We start from the raw sequence: 17,538 nt of genomic DNA, 5'->3' as shown, positions 1-17,538 counted from the left end.
GTCAGAACGGCAAATCATTATTAGCCGGCTCCTGCGTCAGCATCACATGCGTGTGTTCGGACGTAAACGCGGAAGCCTGCACTGCATTCACTATGTCAACTGCGTATGACAACAGTTCAAATTGTTAAATAAAGTTGTTATTTTTGTTTTGTTTTTGCGCACAAAAAATATTCTCGTCGCTTCATAACATTAAGGTTGAACCACTGTAGTCACATCGACTATTTTAACGATGTCTTTACTACCGTTCTGGATCTCAAAAGGGATAATATCGTTGCTGCCTATGTTTGGTTCATATACCCTTGGATTTCTTCAAAAATATATTAATTTGTGTTCCAAAAATGAACAAAGGTCTTACAGGTTTGGGACGACATGAGGGTGAGTACTTAATGACAGAAATTTCATTTTTGGGCGAACTAACCCTTTAATTTGCTGTAGTGGGTTGATCCATCACAATGGTGAAAAAAGGTATGAGGCAGTGGATATGAAAGTGTTGCTGCAGGAACAATCTGACACTGAATGTCAATAAAACAGACTGGTTATACTATTGTACATAGAGACCCAAGGGAACTCCACAGAAGTGGTCTCCAAAAATGACCTTTTAAACAACAATAACTATTTTCCATGCAAAAAAATCAAGTATGGTACATTTTCTAGAATGAACAATCCCACAAAATAAAAAATGCAGCATGCCGGTTATGGTGTACTGTTACTTTAGTAAGAAAGTATGTTTTATTGCATCATCCCAAGTAAAGTGTTAATAATGTAAAGTATTAATATTATGGCCATCTACTGGTCTTGGTCTTGACTACAATATTCAGCAACCTTTTATGGTCAACTTAATGGCTCCAATAATCTTTGCTCTCATTAATTTTTCGTAAGCTACATTAAAAAATTAGAGACTGACACACTCTAAACACTGCTGCTTTGTGCAAGTTTGTATTTACATTCTAAGACTTAAATTATTCAATGAATAGGCTATAGTAATTATATTTGCTAATATATAAAAACAGTAAGCTACAAATCGTCGAACGATATGATGAGTGAATTGAAGGGCGATAAAAGGCAACTTGGTGCACTTCGGGTTATTACTGGTTACTGGATCAAAATATTTTATTGATCCTAGAAACAACATTCCTGTCTGAAAATGTAGTCCTATGAAAATTTAGAAGCACCTAAACCTGATTGTAGGCCTAAACTTGACAAACTGTAAACATGTCCATGAAATCTGATTGGTTGATTGGAATGTTGTTCCAGGAACATGTTGTACTTTGTGTAATCGCGTTCACCTATGGGATCTACAGTGCAGGGGGACATCTAGTGGTCTAGTGGTGTAGTGCACTGCACTTAGTGAATGAATGCAAACATCACAAAGTTAACAACAGAAGAATCAAATTATTTATCTTTGAACAATTTCTATAAATGTGACATTGTAAGATAATCTAGTTCATTCATATTGTGCAACTGTTCGAGCTATGTTTACTTAGCTTTCAATTTTAGATTTTAGATTAAATGGATCATATAAATTTTGATCAGTTTCACTACTGGAGCTTTTATTAGTATATCATTATTACACTAGTGCTGCTTTAGACTCGCATAAAATCTGGATACTATGATTAAAACATTTATTTTAAAATGTATATATTCAATACATTGTAAGAAATAAGTCTAAATCATTGTATTGCCAAGTTTTGTTTTGTTTTTTATTTAAAAAAAATAATAAAAATTTCTAATGTGTGAATGAACTGTTTTCAAGTTTCTCACTGCTCAAGCCTGCAGAAGGGAGGAGAGAGAGAGAGAGAGAGAGAGAGAGAGAGAGAGTGTGTAACTGAAATATCTCTGACATTAAGGATGTGGTCATTAAATGTGTTACATCTTACAAGTAACAATTACGATTAGAGAGCTCTGTAATTAAATTCTTACTAATAACAATTATGGCGCTCTGTAATTGTAATTGTTACTAGAGAGCTCTTTTATCCAATTCTAGTAAAAATGCAATTACGACAAGTAACGTTGAGAACATTAAAAGCTAATCTGGCTTGCCATAAATCGCTCCACTGCTGTTCTGAATATCAGCACGAATGTGTCTGCAGGTAATCACAGGTGTACTGATTTTTGATCTGATCAATGTGTGATATTGCTTTAACAGTTTATACAAGAAGTAAATATAAGTTTCAAGTGAGTCCACAGCCATGAATCAACCATTGTGTCTCTGAGCAGCGCATTGTATGTTTCCTTCCTGAATGAATCAGTGTTTCAAATGAATCAAAGGGATAGTCCAACCAAAAATTTAAATTGTCAAATTCTGTTCCAAACCTCTTGTATGACTTTCTTTCTTCTGCTGAACAAAAAAGAAGATATTTTGAAGAATTTTGACAACTAAACAGTTTCAAACAGACTTTCACTATATGGACAAAAATACAATAAAAGTCAATGAACAGAAACTGGTTATCAACAGAGTAACATTATTTTAATTTTTGGGTGGGGTATCCCTTTAAGAGCAGTCACTTGTTCTTTGAACAAATTGGTTAAATGAATCATTAAATGACTCACTCATAAAGACAGTCACAATTTTGCACCTACTGGTGTAATGATGTATCCTGTATTCAAAATATTCACTGAAAAATCTCTACGTTCATAGCGCACGCCGACAGCCTGTTTACAGACAGTGAAAAGTAACAGCATATAATCCATATAGGAACCAATCAACACATATATAAAAGAATATAAAAATGTGTGTAATTTGAAATAGAACCAGGTGTGTTACAAATACATATATGGTTATGGAATACTGTATTCTCAGTTTTTTACGTGTTATGTGTTTTTGAAGCACTGCAAAACAACATTTATTGAACTTGAATCCATGATTGTGCAAATATTATCTCATTTATTTTCTACATTAAATTTTATTTTTTAACCACACCTACTTATATGAAATCATCAGTTCCGTAACCTATGTATCATTACTGCTACAGGTTTTCATTGAATGTTAAATTAATAAATGAGAAAATAGTACTTTGCTTTTAAATGCATGTGCAGAATCTATGTTCTTTTAGGTTTGCCATATAATTCTGAAATTATGTCAGGTTTCAATGAAATATAAAAAAAAATAGATTGTAAATTGTGAAAGTTGGTGTGGTAATGAAAGAAATCATTCAAAATCAAATAAAAATATCAATTTACAAATATATATTATTTAATAATTTCAAGAAACTGCATGACTGTTAATAATCCATTTTTAAAAATGTGAAAATGTATTTGTTTTTCTAGCAGTTCTGATATTTTTAGACTGTTGCGGTAATTCGATTTTTTACGACATGTTTTGGGAAATGTTTAAAAAGGTGTTAAATTGTCAGTAAATGTTTTTAAATTAATACTCATAAATAGTTCAGGCCTTGTTATTAATGCATGAAAAGGAAAATTGTTAATGTACATGTTTTTAAACAAACTTTCTAAATTAATTTCATATTTACAGTAAATAAATTGAAAAAGATGACAAAAGGAGACATGACAAAACCAGTGTTGGAACATTTGGATAAAAACAAAGGACTTGGATTTCATAAAGATGCTCAATGTTCACGTCCCTGAAACTGAAACCGTTTTAAGGCTGGGAGGCTTTCAGAGTGGAATCAGTAGCACTTCTGAGCTCAGCGTTTGTCCTGCTGTGGGACACATTGACCTTCCTGACAACACTCTTTCACATCACATGTGTCTCTATTGCCTCTGAGCATGATATTACTAAGCACATCACAAACCAAAAACAAAATCACACACACACACACACACACACACACACACACACACACACACACACACACTTGTATATGTGGTTTACGGGGACTCTCCATAGACGTAATGGTTTTTATACTGTACAAACTGTATATTCTATCTACACCACCCCTACACTCCTAAACCTACCCATCACAGGAAACTGTCTACAAAGTTTTGAATTACAGTTTATAGACCTTTAAATGACCCAGTCAATGACAAAAAGTGTCCTAATCAACCTGAATTCACCCTATATTTTATCTTACTTCAATCCCTTCTTTAAAATGCATTAGCAAATTAACCTTAAGCCTCCATTAGTCACGAGATAAGGGGTCCTTTGATCACATTTGGCTGTATCTTCATTAACCACGCCCCCGGTGATGCTGCTATTCATTTGGACACTGACAACTGATGGTCAGCACATTAAAATAACCACAGATCTCAAGGGTCACCAACGAACAATCACCATCTAAACAAGGGGAGAACATTAAGATAATTATTTATTTACGTTACTTGTAGCCTAATTGAAAAGTTTAGAAAAATAAATTGAGTTTATGAACTGTCATTTGAAGTAAGTAGGCCTATACAGTTTCTTTTCCCGCTTCCACGTGTTTATCAGGTCTGTACAACCGCCTCACACTGATTTAACTACTGATCTGGCCATTAAAGCACAAAAGAAGCAGCATGAACTCAACTCGTCACACCGAGGATCTTTTTCAGAAGAATTCCACCTGTAAATATGATGTCAAAAACTTTAACTCGAGCAGCACTGAAGATGTTCCTCATCCTCCTCATCTTCCGCGCTTCACCACCGCAGCTCAGGTCCGAGTGACGCTCACCCTGATCCTGTGCGCGTTGTCCGCCTGCTGCAATCTCGCCGTGCTTTACTCAGCCAACCACAACCACAGAAAACGGTCCCACGTTCGGTTGATCATCACCAATCTGGCGGTGGCGGATTTACTGGTGACGTTCATCGTCATGCCGCTGGACGCGGTGTGGAATATAACTGTGCAGTGGCTCGCGGGGGATCTCGCGTGCCGGACGCTGATGTTCCTCAAACTCGTGGCCATGTACTCGTGCGCTTTCGTGACCGTGGTGATTAGTCTGGACCGACAGGCTGCCATTCTCAATCCTCTGTCTATCAACAAAGCGAGGAGGAGAAGTAAAGTTCTGCTGAGTGTAGCATGGACCATGAGTGCCGTGTTATCCATACCACAGGTAAGTGAGGTGTACGGGGGAGAAATTTTGAGGTATGTATCGTCCCCAAGATGACCCCACAGCATTTCTCTCTCACTCTCTCTCTCTCTATATATATATAACCTAAATAGGCTGGCTGAGTTAAATCATCAAATGTGAATTAATATTGTTACTACTATGGCATATCTTCAATTAAAAATGAATGCAATTAAATATGTAGACTATGTTCATACAAATCATAGAATAAATTTACCTTTTAGATTAATCTCATTTACTGGGATTCTGCTTTGTCTGTCTTTTATTGAATTATTCAACTAAATTGTTAAACACAATTTAAAAGGAATGGAATTGTTGATTTAGTATTTTACATTGATATCATTCCTATTATATAGGCCTATATAATATTGTCATTAAAGGGTTGTTAAAGTCATTTATACATTCTGTAAAGTTTAGCCCGATTAGCTTTTTGCCCCAGGTAGAGGGTCATCTTAGTGGCCTCTTTGAATAATTTTACATTTTGTGCTATAACTAAATTAGCAAATGTTTCTATGTATTTTCCTTAATGACACATTGGCTGATACATCTTCATCCTGCACATACTAAACTTATATCTAAATATGCACAATTTAAAAGTAATTGCACCTCTATCTTACCATGTATGAAAGTGATGTTTTGGATATTCATTATTTTTTTATAATGCCTTTCCCTGCTAAAAAATGCCTAACCTTCTTTGCTGGTCTGAGCTGGTTTAAGCTGGCCTAGAAGCCCGAATAGTTGAAAAGCTAGTTTAAGCTGTTCAATTAACTGTCGTCTCATGTAAGATGTTTCAATGAGAAACAGCTATTTATTGAAACTGACTTGAGATGCTCTTTTTGAAATATGTCCTGACTTGACATTTATTAAAAAAAAAACAACTTATTAAATCTAGATTCATAAAAACCTTAATGTATTCCATTGTATGTGTGTTCTTTTTTGATGTTTATCAGCTATTATGTAATTTATGTTTATAAATATATTTATAGAATTTTTTTTTTAATTAAAATTTAAATATATAACCTACAATATACTACCATTTATAAGTTTGCACAACTGTTTACACCACTGATAATAATAAGAAATGTTTCTTGAGCAGCAAATCAGCATATTAGAATGATCTCTGAAGGATCATGTGACACTGAAGACTGGAGTAATGATGCTGAAAATTCAGCTTTGTCACCACAGGAAGAAATTATATTTTAACATATATCCAAATAGAAAAGTTATTTCAAATTGTAATAATATTAGCATGAAAAAAAATTTAAAATATGATTTACAAAATCATACCGATCATACATATAGTGTGTGTATTTATATACGATATACATTATATACATATATATATATATATATATATATATATATATATATTAAACTACTCACATATTTCAAAACAAAAGGAAAAAGTAACCTGTAACCTTGCACCAGAATATCTGTAATATCTATGCCTGTAATATCTTCTTTTTCCAGGTGTTTGTTTTCCACGTTGTGGTGATTGATTCCCCCAAGCGGTTTATCCAGTGTACGACCTACGGCAGCTTTAACTCACGCTGGCACGAGACACTTTACAACATGCTTACCTTCACCTTCCTCTTCCTCTTTCCACTCTTCATCATGATCTCCTGCTACACCAGGATACTGTTTGAGATCTCCAAGAAAATGACCGAAGACAGCTGTAAGTTTTTTTTTCTTTAAAAAAGAAAGATACCTTATTGAATCAACAGTAGTGCGTCTTGATCAGTTTGCATGTGACATTACCCTGAGGTGTTTTTGCTCTAACTGTCAAGCTAACGTCTTGCTTTTGTTGTGATCTTTGTCACATCCAGTGCTGTCTAACAAAGTGCAGCTGCGCAGGTCAAAAAACAACATCCCTAAGGCACGCATGCGCACACTGAAGATGACTGTGGTCATCGTCCTGTCATTCATGGTTTGTTGGACACCCTACTACATGCTTGGCCTGTGGTACTGGTTCTGTCCTGCTGGTCTGGAGGAAACAGTGTCCCAGTCCCTCTCACACATCCTTTTTATCTTTGGCCTATTAAATGCTTGTGTGGACCCCATCATCTACGGTCTCTTCACCATTCCACTGTGCAGAGACATGAGGCACCGACAGCGTGAACATAACGTTGTAGCTTTTGAGCTGGAGAACACTAATAACTCTTTGATGACTTCCATCAGAACTTCCACCTCCTCTCTCACTTTAAAGAGGCTGACAGTTCAGCAGACTTCTAGAGAAAAGCTAGAATGGGACGGAGAGTATGCGCACAGGATTGGAGATGATGGGCCAAAGAATGGTGTGGCTTTTACAAGTTATTCCACCTGTATAGACTAAAGGCCAAAACACGAGTTGTCTATACGTATAATAGCTTTGCATTTAATTACCATTAAAGCAGTTATGGGCACACGTGTAATATAATTACAAATTATTCAAAAATATGTTATTTACTGTAATTAGTATATTAATACTGGCTAATGAGGTAACGCTTTTGCAAACTGAGCTTTCAGATGCCCAGACAATGAGAGTCTGGGCAATGAATTTCATTATATGGACAAAATCAGTAATAATTTTATTCAGCAAGGACACATTAAATTGATCAAAAGTGACAATAAAAACTTTTACATTGTTACAAAAATATCTATTTTAAATAAATGCTTTTAAAGTTTATAGTTATCAAAAAGTCATGAAAAAGTGTATCAGGGTTTCTACAGACATATTAAGCAACACAACTGTTTTCAACATTGATAATCATAATAAATGTTTCTTAAGCAGCAAATCAGCATATTAGAATGATTTCTGAAGGATCATGTGACACTGAAGACTGGAGTAATGATGCTGAAAATTCAGCTTTGCCATCACAGGAATAAATTACATTTTAAAATATATGAAAATAGAAAAGAGTTATTTTAAATTGGAAAAATATTTTATAATGTTTTTATTGTAATTATGATCAAAGGTGCAAGATGAGCAGAGATCTTTTTTATGTGCAAAGTGATTTAAAATTGTAACTTTAAGGGTTGATATTGAGTATTCAGTGTTTTGTCTTGTGGCCTAAATGTTGAAATCACAATAAAATTAATTTGTAATCAATGGCTTGAGGGGTTTGGCACAGATCATTAAATTAATAAAACTCAATGTGGATATGGGTTGTGACTCAGATCATGTTAAGTTCCATTAACTCACAAAAACCATGTTACAGCCTCTGAACTGCCCATGGCCAGTCCAATTAAAGAAGAACAAGTAAAAATGTGACTAAAATCAGAATAAACAAAATGACATGAATAACTTGGAATGGTAGAGGTTTTTAATAAGCCTGAGGAAGAAAATAACTAGCTACATTGATTAATATTGCAGCTCAAGTTCAATTAAATCGATGTTCAGTACAAATGACACTAATTGTGAAAAGATTTGCTTGCCAGAAAAGACTTAAGTGGAGCAAAGCTAAAAGCCAGTGCCTATGGCCTGTCATATGAAATGAATAAGAACAATACAACCAGGAAATGGTGCTGACATTCAGTATAATAATGTGTGGGAGATACCATTAGCTGTGATGCTATGTACATTTTCTTCAGAACAGGCTATGAGATTGTGCAGAACAGTCAGTTTTCTATGGTCTCTGAAACTGCCCAGCCAACAAATATATTGAATTTTGTTTACTTGACCTTTTGTTAAGTAGATAACAACTACTAACTGCATTTGAGCTATAAATCAAGTCAGAATAAACAATCAAATGCACAGATTACTCATGCATATATAAACAAGTATATTAAGGCATGTGCAGATATAACACATTTGCATGTAGCAAAAACTGATGTGTACCCTCCTCACAACCCTGACCTGAAATTAACTTTCATTATATCATTTTTTAACTTTACAGAATTAGATGGTTAAAAAAAGATGTCATAAAAAATTAAAATATACTATTTTCTCTGGCTGATGGCATCAACATCACCAAAGATAAATGAATGAATGCATGCATGTTTTTGATCCACATACATACAAAAAAAAAAAAAAAAAAAAAGCTCTCTTTGTCTGTCAGCATGTTGTGTCTGGTTCTCTTCTTATTGTGTGAAGTTTCATTTAATAACATGCTTCGGTAACTGCTCCCACTGGAAAGGCAAATTTCTGTTCCTCTCTTTCCAAGAGTCAGCTCTACACACAAAGACATTGCACATATAAAGTATACTCTGCGTTTTAGGTTAGAGGCCAAATCACTGTTAAAATCGCTATGAAATTCTTTCAGTTGTGTACACACATAAAATTGTTTTTAGTTCAATCATTTAATACTGAACAGTTCACAAACCTTTCCTGGAAGTAAAAGTTGCAGGCCTCCTCCAAACCTGAAAGTGTGGCTCTGGTGTCTTTTTCAGCTACAGCAGGCGTTTTGACACGGTACAGATCCATCAGTGAACATTCTGAAAAGCTGAAAATGAAGAGAGAGCTCTCATCCTCTCCCCTATCAGTCACCTTTGCTAAAGGTGTTTTTCTGTTACCTAAAACACAAATCATGTACGTCACCACACAGTCCTTCTGTAGCTGACACTCAATAACAATATGTGCCACCTTAGATGCAATTCATCACAACTTGAACAGCATTCACACAGAACATGTTTTTGTGTTGAAAAACATGAGATGCAGGGCAATGGAACAAAAAAAGAAAAAAATCAATGTCTAGAGACGTAGGGTTCTTTTTATGTAACGGATAATCCATGGCTTGCTATGCATTAAACAGTTTTAATGCATGACGTGGAGGGAAATAACCACCCGACGCAAAAAGAGAGTTTAAAATTTTTTAACTTGATTTTTTTTAAAGTTCTTTTAACTTGACCCTTTGCGTTTTTAGAATGCTGCGTCATGCGTGAGACACTGCAAAAGACACGAGGCGCAAGCACAACATGTTCGTCAAGTGCATATTTACATAGACAAACAAAGGAAAAGCAGTGCAGTAGAATGCTGGAAAAAGTGTCAATCAAATAATAGCATAAAAGCATAATTGAATGGTCTGTTGTTTTTCAATTTACCTGTAATATACAGATTTTGTTGGATTGGCTCGAGCACATACACAGGTTCCCTGAGTGAGCTGAGCACATGAGTGTGAGGCAGATTTAAGATGAACATTGGTGCTCCATCCTCCATTTCCCATATAGATACTTGCCCATTTCTCTGCATCAACAAAACCTGTAAACAACTTCAGGAATTACCATATAGTCACATAAAAAAAAGAAGAAAAAAAGAAAACAATATGAAATCATTTAATTCGGAATCTAAAGGGTGTTTTCACACTTGAGTCCTCTTTAAAAGAACCAAACTCAGACCCCTTTCAGTGGACCAAGAGGTGAACCAAGTGAAAAAGGACCCAGTTCTCTTAACGTTCACACTGTCCCTGAAAGAGGACTCGGATCCTTTTTTGGTCCTTTTTAGGGTTAGTTCACCCAAAAATGAAAATTCTGTCATTTATTACTCACCCTCATGTTGTTCCACACCCATAAGACCTTCGTTCATCTTCGAAACATAAATTAAGATATTTTTGATGAAATCCGATGGCTCAGTGAGGCCTCCATTGCCAGCAAGACAATTAACACTTTCAAGTTAATTAATTAACACCACTAACACAATTAACACTGCTTCATGAAGCTTCAAAGCTTTACGAACCTTTTGTTTCAAATCAGTAGTTCGGAGCGTGTATCAAACTGCCAAAGTCACGTGATTTTAGTAAACGAGGCTTCGTTACGTCATAAGTGTTTCGAAATTTCAATGGTTCACCACTGGGGGGCGTGACTTTGGCAGTTTGTTACATAAAAGATCCATAAAGCTTCGAAGCTTCATTAATAAAAATAAAATCTCCCATCTCTTTGTAATACAATCTCCCATCACTAGATATTGTTGAATAAAGTCGTTATAAGTTTGAGCCACTGTAGTCACATGAACTGTTTTAAATATGTCTTTAGTAGCTTTCTGGGCATTGAAAGTGTTAATTGTCTTGCTGGCAATGGAGGCCTCACTGAGCCATTGGATTTTATCAAAAATATCTTAATTTGTGTTCAGAAAATGAACGAAGGTCGTACGGGTTTGGAACAACATGAGGGTGAGTAATAAATGACAGAATTTTCATTTTTGGGTGAACTAACCCTTTAATTAAGAATGTGGTCTCAGACCTCTTTGTGTTCATACTGTTGCTTTTTGGATCTAGTCCAGTTCAGTATTTGATGGCTGACCCTATGGCCTTCAAAATTTGATCCCATTCACTTACATTGTATGTGCTTGACTAATCAAGAAATTTGTTTGTAAAGATGATTATTATTATTAATTATTATTTTGTAAAACGACATTGCTACAAATGCTCTTGAATGAGCTGAAGTTGTTTATCTTTTGCACAAAAATATACATTTTGTTGCAATATTACTCTGTATTCTTGTACTGAAAGGCCCCTGAAAAGGACCAAGTGTGAAAACACCATAATGTGTGTCGATCACGTTATGATGTGGACTTACCTATTCGCATAACATTAGAGCAATTATTAAAACTTTACAGTTATCGTTATCATCCTTGCTGTGAATGAGCCTTAAAATAGAATTATGCGTCTAAATTGTACTATACCAGACACTTCAGGAAGGGCACAGGTACAGCAACAGAGACAGAACTGCTTGGGTCCGCGGGTCTGATGGGAGACAGTCATTGTATTTATTTATACACCATGTTCAGAATTTCTAAACCTTTTATAATAGCTGTGGATGTTTAGTACCTCTCAATAAGTGGAACAGTGCACGTGTCTTCTCCTCTGCTCGCAGTCACACTGTAGCACTCCCCACTTCTGCAGGTGAGCACTAACTGGAGTGTGGGTAAAAAGGGACCCTGAAGAAGATGAGTGACCGATAGTTGACTCTGCAAAAGAAGCTTCATCCTGCAAATGGCGCTGTCTCCTGGGATCACAATATTGGCAAATGGACACCCTGCACGACCAAAAGAGAATCAAGGGTGAGATTCTTTCTCTTAGTATAATATCCATATGGCATTGTGCTATTGTATCATTTTATCATTGAGAACCACATAATATCTATCATAAACAATATCTGAAATGACTAAACACTGAAGGAAACTTACCAAACCGTCTGTCCCATATAGTAACCAGCTGACCATCAAGCCCTAGAACAATGAACCGTGTGCAGGCACTGACAGCAGAGCAAAGGATTTCCTGAGAACTGGGCCACAGAACATCCGGTCTGGGTTCACTGTCTGATTCGGGAACAGATTCAAATATCATTTATAAACATAAACAACTGTGTCCGTGAAATGTGAATATACTGTATTTTGCATTATAAATGTATGGCTGGAGTACCTTTGTCTTTCTTCAACAGGAGATACTGTAAGAGATTATGACTGCCATTCCACCACAGGCACATGGCAATGGGAATATCTTCAAAGATAATCCGAAGAAATATCATAAATGCGCATTCTGAGAGAAGGCGTATATCTATCACTGAAAAACCTGCATGTAAAATAATCTCTGGAGTTCATGACTCACCTTTAGCTGCCTTCATTTCCCCAGGGATTGAATAAAACCCCTCATGCAGTAAGAAGTGACAAGTGCAGTTGCTGTAATAAAAAAAGACTTGACACACTGTAACAAATTTACACCACACCAAATCATTTCACATGTGCTCAGTACTGTCGTTCCCAATATGCAACTTTTTTAATTTAATCCCTTGTTTTACTTAAATCGTGGCCACATATTAACCAACTTAAAATGAGTGAATGAATTAGTACAACATGGCCATGATATACCTAAAACAAGGGAATAAATTAATCAAACATGTCCATGATTTAACTAAAACAAGGGAATGAATTAATAAAATGTGGCCACAAAATGTATTTTTTTATTTTGCATGTCATGTGTGGGGCTCCGTATTGATTTGTTGTTTACATATGAGTGCAGAAATAAGGAATTTATCTTTAGATTTATTTTTGACAAATGTTTTGTTGATTTGTAAGTATAACTCTCACTGTATGGAAAATTCTTAGTTCATGTTAACTAATGAATTGCGCCAGAACAAGATTTGTATGATTCAATGGATTGTTTGTAACATCAGGCTTATCTTATTAATATTTATGAGGCCATACTGACTTTGAAATATAACCTTTTTGGACTCTACTTAATATTCATGAGACAAATCAGATTAAGCTTGAGTTGTATGGCCATGCAGATGTGCCACACTATACATACTTTTTTACATAAATGCAAGCTAAATATGCTCACATTTATGCATTTATGACAGAAAACATTCTTTTCACTCAATTCAAGTACACATTTATTTCATATACAATTTAAATACAATTAATTTCCAAACTCCTTAGACCTTTAATTTTGAACAACACCTCTATAAACCTAGCAAATTTCTTGAGTAAAATATTTTGGTTAAAAGTGTGTTTGTGTATATATATATATATATATATATATATATATAAAGATACACAAGTACAGTACAAATACAGTACTGTGCAAAAATGCAAAATGAAAGAAGTCCAGGAGGTCACACTAAATACTGATTTTTGTTTAAAGAAGCCATTTTTTTCTGATTTTTTTTTTTACATTTTGTGTACATATTTCCTGTATTTTCTGTTTGTATCGTAATAAAGACCAAAAAATTAATATGGATGGTCATTAAACATTTTGAAGAGAATTGTGATACTTTTTGGGGGCGACTACAGTATCTATCTTCTAAATGAAGTAAAATGTGGCTTCAAAAAAACTTTAATCAAGCCTACCTGGGAACTTCCGCTTTCTGCTGTGATGGTCTCATAGAGCTGGAGCTGAGGTACTTCACGAACATTTTCCTAAATGCCACATCCTGGTTTTCCCATTGCTGACTACTAATGAGGTGATTTTGGCCTGAGCCTATTATAGTGCCTTCCTCTGTCTTCTGCAAGACCTCAGATGGACTTTTCAGAGAGGTTCCTTAAAGACAAACACTTCAGTGAAAGAAATACATAACACACTTCTAAAAGAAACATGTTTGCCGCAATGCTTTAAACTGGATACCTGCAGGGATTTCTGGAGGTTTGATCTTCATGAGTAAAACTATTGGAGACAATTTGGCTTCTGTGGCCCATGGGGATTGTGTAGCCTACAGAAGAGACAGGGCAGAATATGATGTCTCATTGCAGCAAATTAGCAAACACTGCCAGAAAAAAAGCAAACTTACACATAGGACAAACAAACAATATATTTTATCCTGAAATAAATAGATAACAGTTGTGCCTCCAAGAAAATTATGTGCATTTCGAATTGATATCAGTTTTAAAACGTTAACAGTAAACAAGAATAGATGGTTTTCCAAGTAACTTTCCAATGTAACATAACAGTTACCTGTTTTGTTTCCAGCTCTTTGAACCACACATCTTGTGGGAAGCGATAGACATCCAACCAAACAGAATCACTGGCTTCAGTGACATTGACAACATATAACAACAGCATTAATAAATCAGTGCTTTCACAAATAACTGTAACCCATATTTCAATACAAAATTTACACATCATGACTGCAGCTCCAAAGTCTCCTCTTCTAGACACTTCAAATTTTGCACAGATGTTTCTTTGGTTTATATCTTCCTGTGAGAAATATAACACAACGTAATTCATTCAAAGTCATTTAAAACCAACAGCAAACATAAAAATAACACTATTATGTACTCACAGTTTCATTGATGATTTTTATTAAATAAATATTCTCCATGTGATGCACAAAAAGCCGCGCAATACCTTATGAGACAGAGAATAATAATGTATAAATAAATACAGAAAATATAAATTGGAGAGATTTGAATGCAAACTGTCTCAGGAAATTACCCATGTCATCCACTGTGCATAAGAGGTGTGTGACGTTTCCCAGAGAGGCAAAAGAGATGCTGGTAAGCTCCACTCTTTCATTCTGCCATGTTTTTACACAGGTGAGAGTGGATGTACTGATGACTGACAGACCATGAGCATGACCCAGAAACAGGTAAAGGCCATCCTCAGAGCACACAATACAATTAGTTCTGGCTGGAAGCTAAGAACCAAAAAACAAAAAAATCTCAAGTATAAAATGGGCATTTTGGACAAATGCACCCAAAGCACATGTGCAAAGGAATATGATGGGGCTGTATGATTGTACTGCACATGTAAACATACCTTCATTTCTTTAGTAGCATTCAACACAGGAAATTGTCTTGGTGATTGTGCATCCTTCTCAATCTTCTCCTGCTTTGATATAACTTCCCATGCACTGTCAACATGGTTTTTTAACAGCTTATCGATCGTTCTTGCAGGCTCAGGCAGATTATTATCAGGCTGATGCAGATCTGTGAAATAAGTCACATCATGGTCATCTTCACAGCTGCTGTAGTCTGACGGCTCTGGGATCTCTAAACCTGGTGTGACATTCACAGCCATGTTGTGTTATTTCTGGAGGGAAAAAAAAGAATATTGAACTGAAATTCCCATTTGTCAAATCACATTTATACACATAACGTTACCTAAAAAAACGTGTCAGTCATATAAAATGGACCTGAGAAAAACATCCAAACAGTAACAGTAATATCTTCAGAAATAAAATGATAAAACCTTAAAGTACCATGTTGTTATATTTTACATGGCACTACTGTAATAGTATGTTTCTTGGCCATGTACCATAATAATACCATGGTATTTTTGGATTTGCAGGTGTACCAAGTAAACAATAATGGCGAATAAATGCGATAATCAAACTGTCCCTTTGTATATATCGAAGTTACATAGCATGGCACCGCCATAATTGTGTAGGCTATATTACTAACGTTACTGCAAGAGTAAATTACCAGGACAACAATTCGTTGTAGCAGCAAGTGAATTTTATAATTGTTTGCTAGTTTGCTATTTCACATAGTGTTGGTCGGACCTCTTGACCTCCATAAAAATGGCGATAAAACTGTTGATTTGGATGGTCAACAAGATATTTTTGTGAATACTTAACATATAATCAGACTGTAACACAACAGTGATCTGAATGAATAATAATATCATTATTAACACAAACGCTCACCGCTGACGCGCTTGTGGAGTTCTTCCGGATTGTTAGGTTGTCATGACTACAGTCAAAGAATATACACTAACAAGAAGCGACACTCAATAGAACGTTCCATTGAAACACCGGCGGCCAGCAGCGGCCCTGCGTTTCCGCCATTTTGGGGTGAAAGAGAGTCGGCAGTCCACTAGTTCCTATGGCAATATCAGCTGCTTTGTTAAAAAAAAAAAAAAAAACATACATTAAAGTTGAAATCCAACCTGAATGATGACAACACAGAATAAAATTCTATCACTACTGATCATCAAATCCTTTTTACAGTTTATTTTACAAACTTTGTGTTTAAGTCTTCCACTTTTTTTACAAAACCTTTGCTCTCTAGAAACCCAGTCAGTTTGGGTTAAAATCCTTCAAAAGGCTTATAAACACTGAATTATTACCAACATATGAAATGGTTAGGGTTAGGGTTAGGGTTAAATTAAGGACATGCATCAAAAAAATTGGGAATGTTGGACAATATATGAATATAACAGCTTGATTTTGCAGTGTTGTCAAATGTCCATTGAAGCAAAAGTGTCCAAAAGTGGGAATTATGCGATAACGGACACAGCAATGCATCATGTATTATAAGATGATTATGTTTGTAGCGTGATCCATTAAAACATACAATATACATATATTTCAATTCAGACCTAGATATTGTTACTATTACTCCACTAGGTCTGAAATATATTGTTCGCTGCAAACATGATGATCTTAAATTTATTAATAAATGTGTAAAGTTGCATAAAATGGAAATACTCAATAAAGTAGGCTAACTACGTTACCTCAGATGGTTGAATTCCACAACTGGTAAAATAAAACATATATAAGACAATACAACATTTACTGTAGGAGCCATACAATTTACTGGTGACTTAATTTAAAAAACTGTTCTATTGCGCTTCTGATTTGGCAGTGAAATTCGCCGATTTTGGGTGCGTAAGATGTGAAGGATTCTATGGTCCAGTTAGTATTTTCAGCCCATAATGGCGGCCGCGCTACCGGAGCGCCATCTAGTGGCTGTTACCCAAAAAGTATCAGAGTGTCGCCTCTTGGGTTCTAAGCTCTTTGCTACAGTACAGTCTGTGGTTGCTTTGAGTGGGGCGGTGCGTTCCGACTCCTCCGGTGTGATAAAAAAACAAAAAAAAACAAAAAAAAAAAAAACAACGTTTTTTTTTTATGATAGAGACTGACCGAACAATAAAAATACCTAGCATTTTGCATAAAAAGTTACATTTTACATTAATTACATATAGCGTCAATAATTTATTTAGAACACATAAAAATTACACTCGTGATTTTCTGTTGCTGACACGACTCTGACCAAGCAAATAAACAATACCTACAGCACCATGAAATCTGCCCCAATACATTCCTGTCAATAAATAATTCTATTCTAATACTATTATTATTGTACTGTTCAGTAAGCTTTTTTGTTTTTCAATTTTCACTCAGTAAAGC

General features: G+C 35.3%; 2 protein-coding genes across 4 annotated transcripts; one reads left to right on the top strand and one right to left on the bottom strand.

The window, feature by feature from the left end:
• The first annotated feature begins 4,080 nt into the window (after positions 1-4,080).
• gnrhr2 (gonadotropin releasing hormone receptor 2) lies at positions 4,081-8,136 on the top strand. The gene is made up of 3 exons (XM_051901634.1): positions 4,081-4,983; positions 6,469-6,673; positions 6,825-8,136. Exons 1-3 carry the CDS (start codon positions 4,450-4,452, stop codon positions 7,328-7,330), a joined length of 1,245 nt encoding a protein of 414 aa, XP_051757594.1. The 5' UTR covers positions 4,081-4,449; the 3' UTR covers positions 7,331-8,136.
• A 142-nt stretch (positions 8,137-8,278) lies between these two features.
• Positions 8,279-17,529, bottom strand: wdr93 (WD repeat domain 93). 3 transcript variants are annotated; one of them, XM_051901631.1, is made up of 16 exons: positions 16,054-17,529; positions 15,165-15,437; positions 14,841-15,042; positions 14,689-14,753; positions 14,525-14,603; positions 14,361-14,434; positions 14,034-14,118; positions 13,760-13,949; positions 12,519-12,589; positions 12,333-12,410; positions 12,098-12,229; positions 11,739-11,946; positions 11,594-11,654; positions 10,018-10,174; positions 9,300-9,489; positions 8,279-9,148 (listed from the first exon to the last, which is right to left on the bottom strand). In XM_051901631.1, the coding sequence occupies exons 2-16, from the start codon at positions 15,423-15,425 to the stop codon at positions 9,073-9,075; spliced, it is 1,929 nt and encodes a 642-aa protein (XP_051757591.1). In that variant the 5' UTR covers positions 15,426-15,437; positions 16,054-17,529; the 3' UTR covers positions 8,279-9,072. The 3 variants fall into 3 exon arrangements, 2 of the variants coding, with proteins under 2 accessions (XP_051757591.1, XP_051757590.1); XR_007931081.1 differs by having other exon boundaries at positions 9,300-9,419; positions 14,361-14,603; XM_051901630.1 differs by having other exon boundaries at positions 14,361-14,603.
• Positions 17,530-17,538: the final 9 nt, after the last annotated feature.

This window comes from Ctenopharyngodon idella, chromosome 7 (assembly GCF_019924925.1).
Source record: "Ctenopharyngodon idella isolate HZGC_01 chromosome 7, HZGC01, whole genome shotgun sequence".
Lineage (NCBI taxonomy): Eukaryota > Metazoa > Chordata > Actinopteri > Cypriniformes > Xenocyprididae > Ctenopharyngodon > Ctenopharyngodon idella.
Note: the sequence above shows the minus strand (reverse complement) of the source record. Positions and strands in the feature narration are given on the sequence as shown.

What these genes read in the sequence shown, in the direction of transcription:
- gnrhr2 (XM_051901634.1), top strand. Translation starts at nt 4,450, where the DNA reads ATGAACTCAACTCGTCACACCGAGGATCTTTTTCAGAAGAATTCCACC. An exon ending in CCGTGTTATCCATACCACAG is followed by an intron (nt 4,984 to 6,468) that starts GTAAGTGAGGTG and finishes TTCTTTTTCCAG; the next exon opens with GTGTTTGTTTTCCACGTTGT. An exon ending in GAAAATGACCGAAGACAGCT is followed by an intron (nt 6,674 to 6,824) that starts GTAAGTTTTTTT and finishes TGTCACATCCAG; the next exon opens with TGCTGTCTAACAAAGTGCAG.
- wdr93 (XM_051901630.1), bottom strand. Translation starts at nt 15,425, where the DNA reads ATGGCTGTGAATGTCACACCAGGTTTAGAGATCCCAGAGCCGTCAGAC. An exon ending in GGAAATGAAGGCAGCTAAAG is followed by an intron (nt 12,411 to 12,518) that starts GTGAGTCATGAA and finishes TTATCTTTGAAG; the next exon opens with ATATTCCCATTGCCATGTGC. An exon ending in AACTTTTACTTCCAGGAAAG is followed by an intron (nt 9,149 to 9,299) that starts GTTTGTGAACTG and finishes CTTTGTGTGTAG; the next exon opens with AGCTGACTCTTGGAAAGAGA.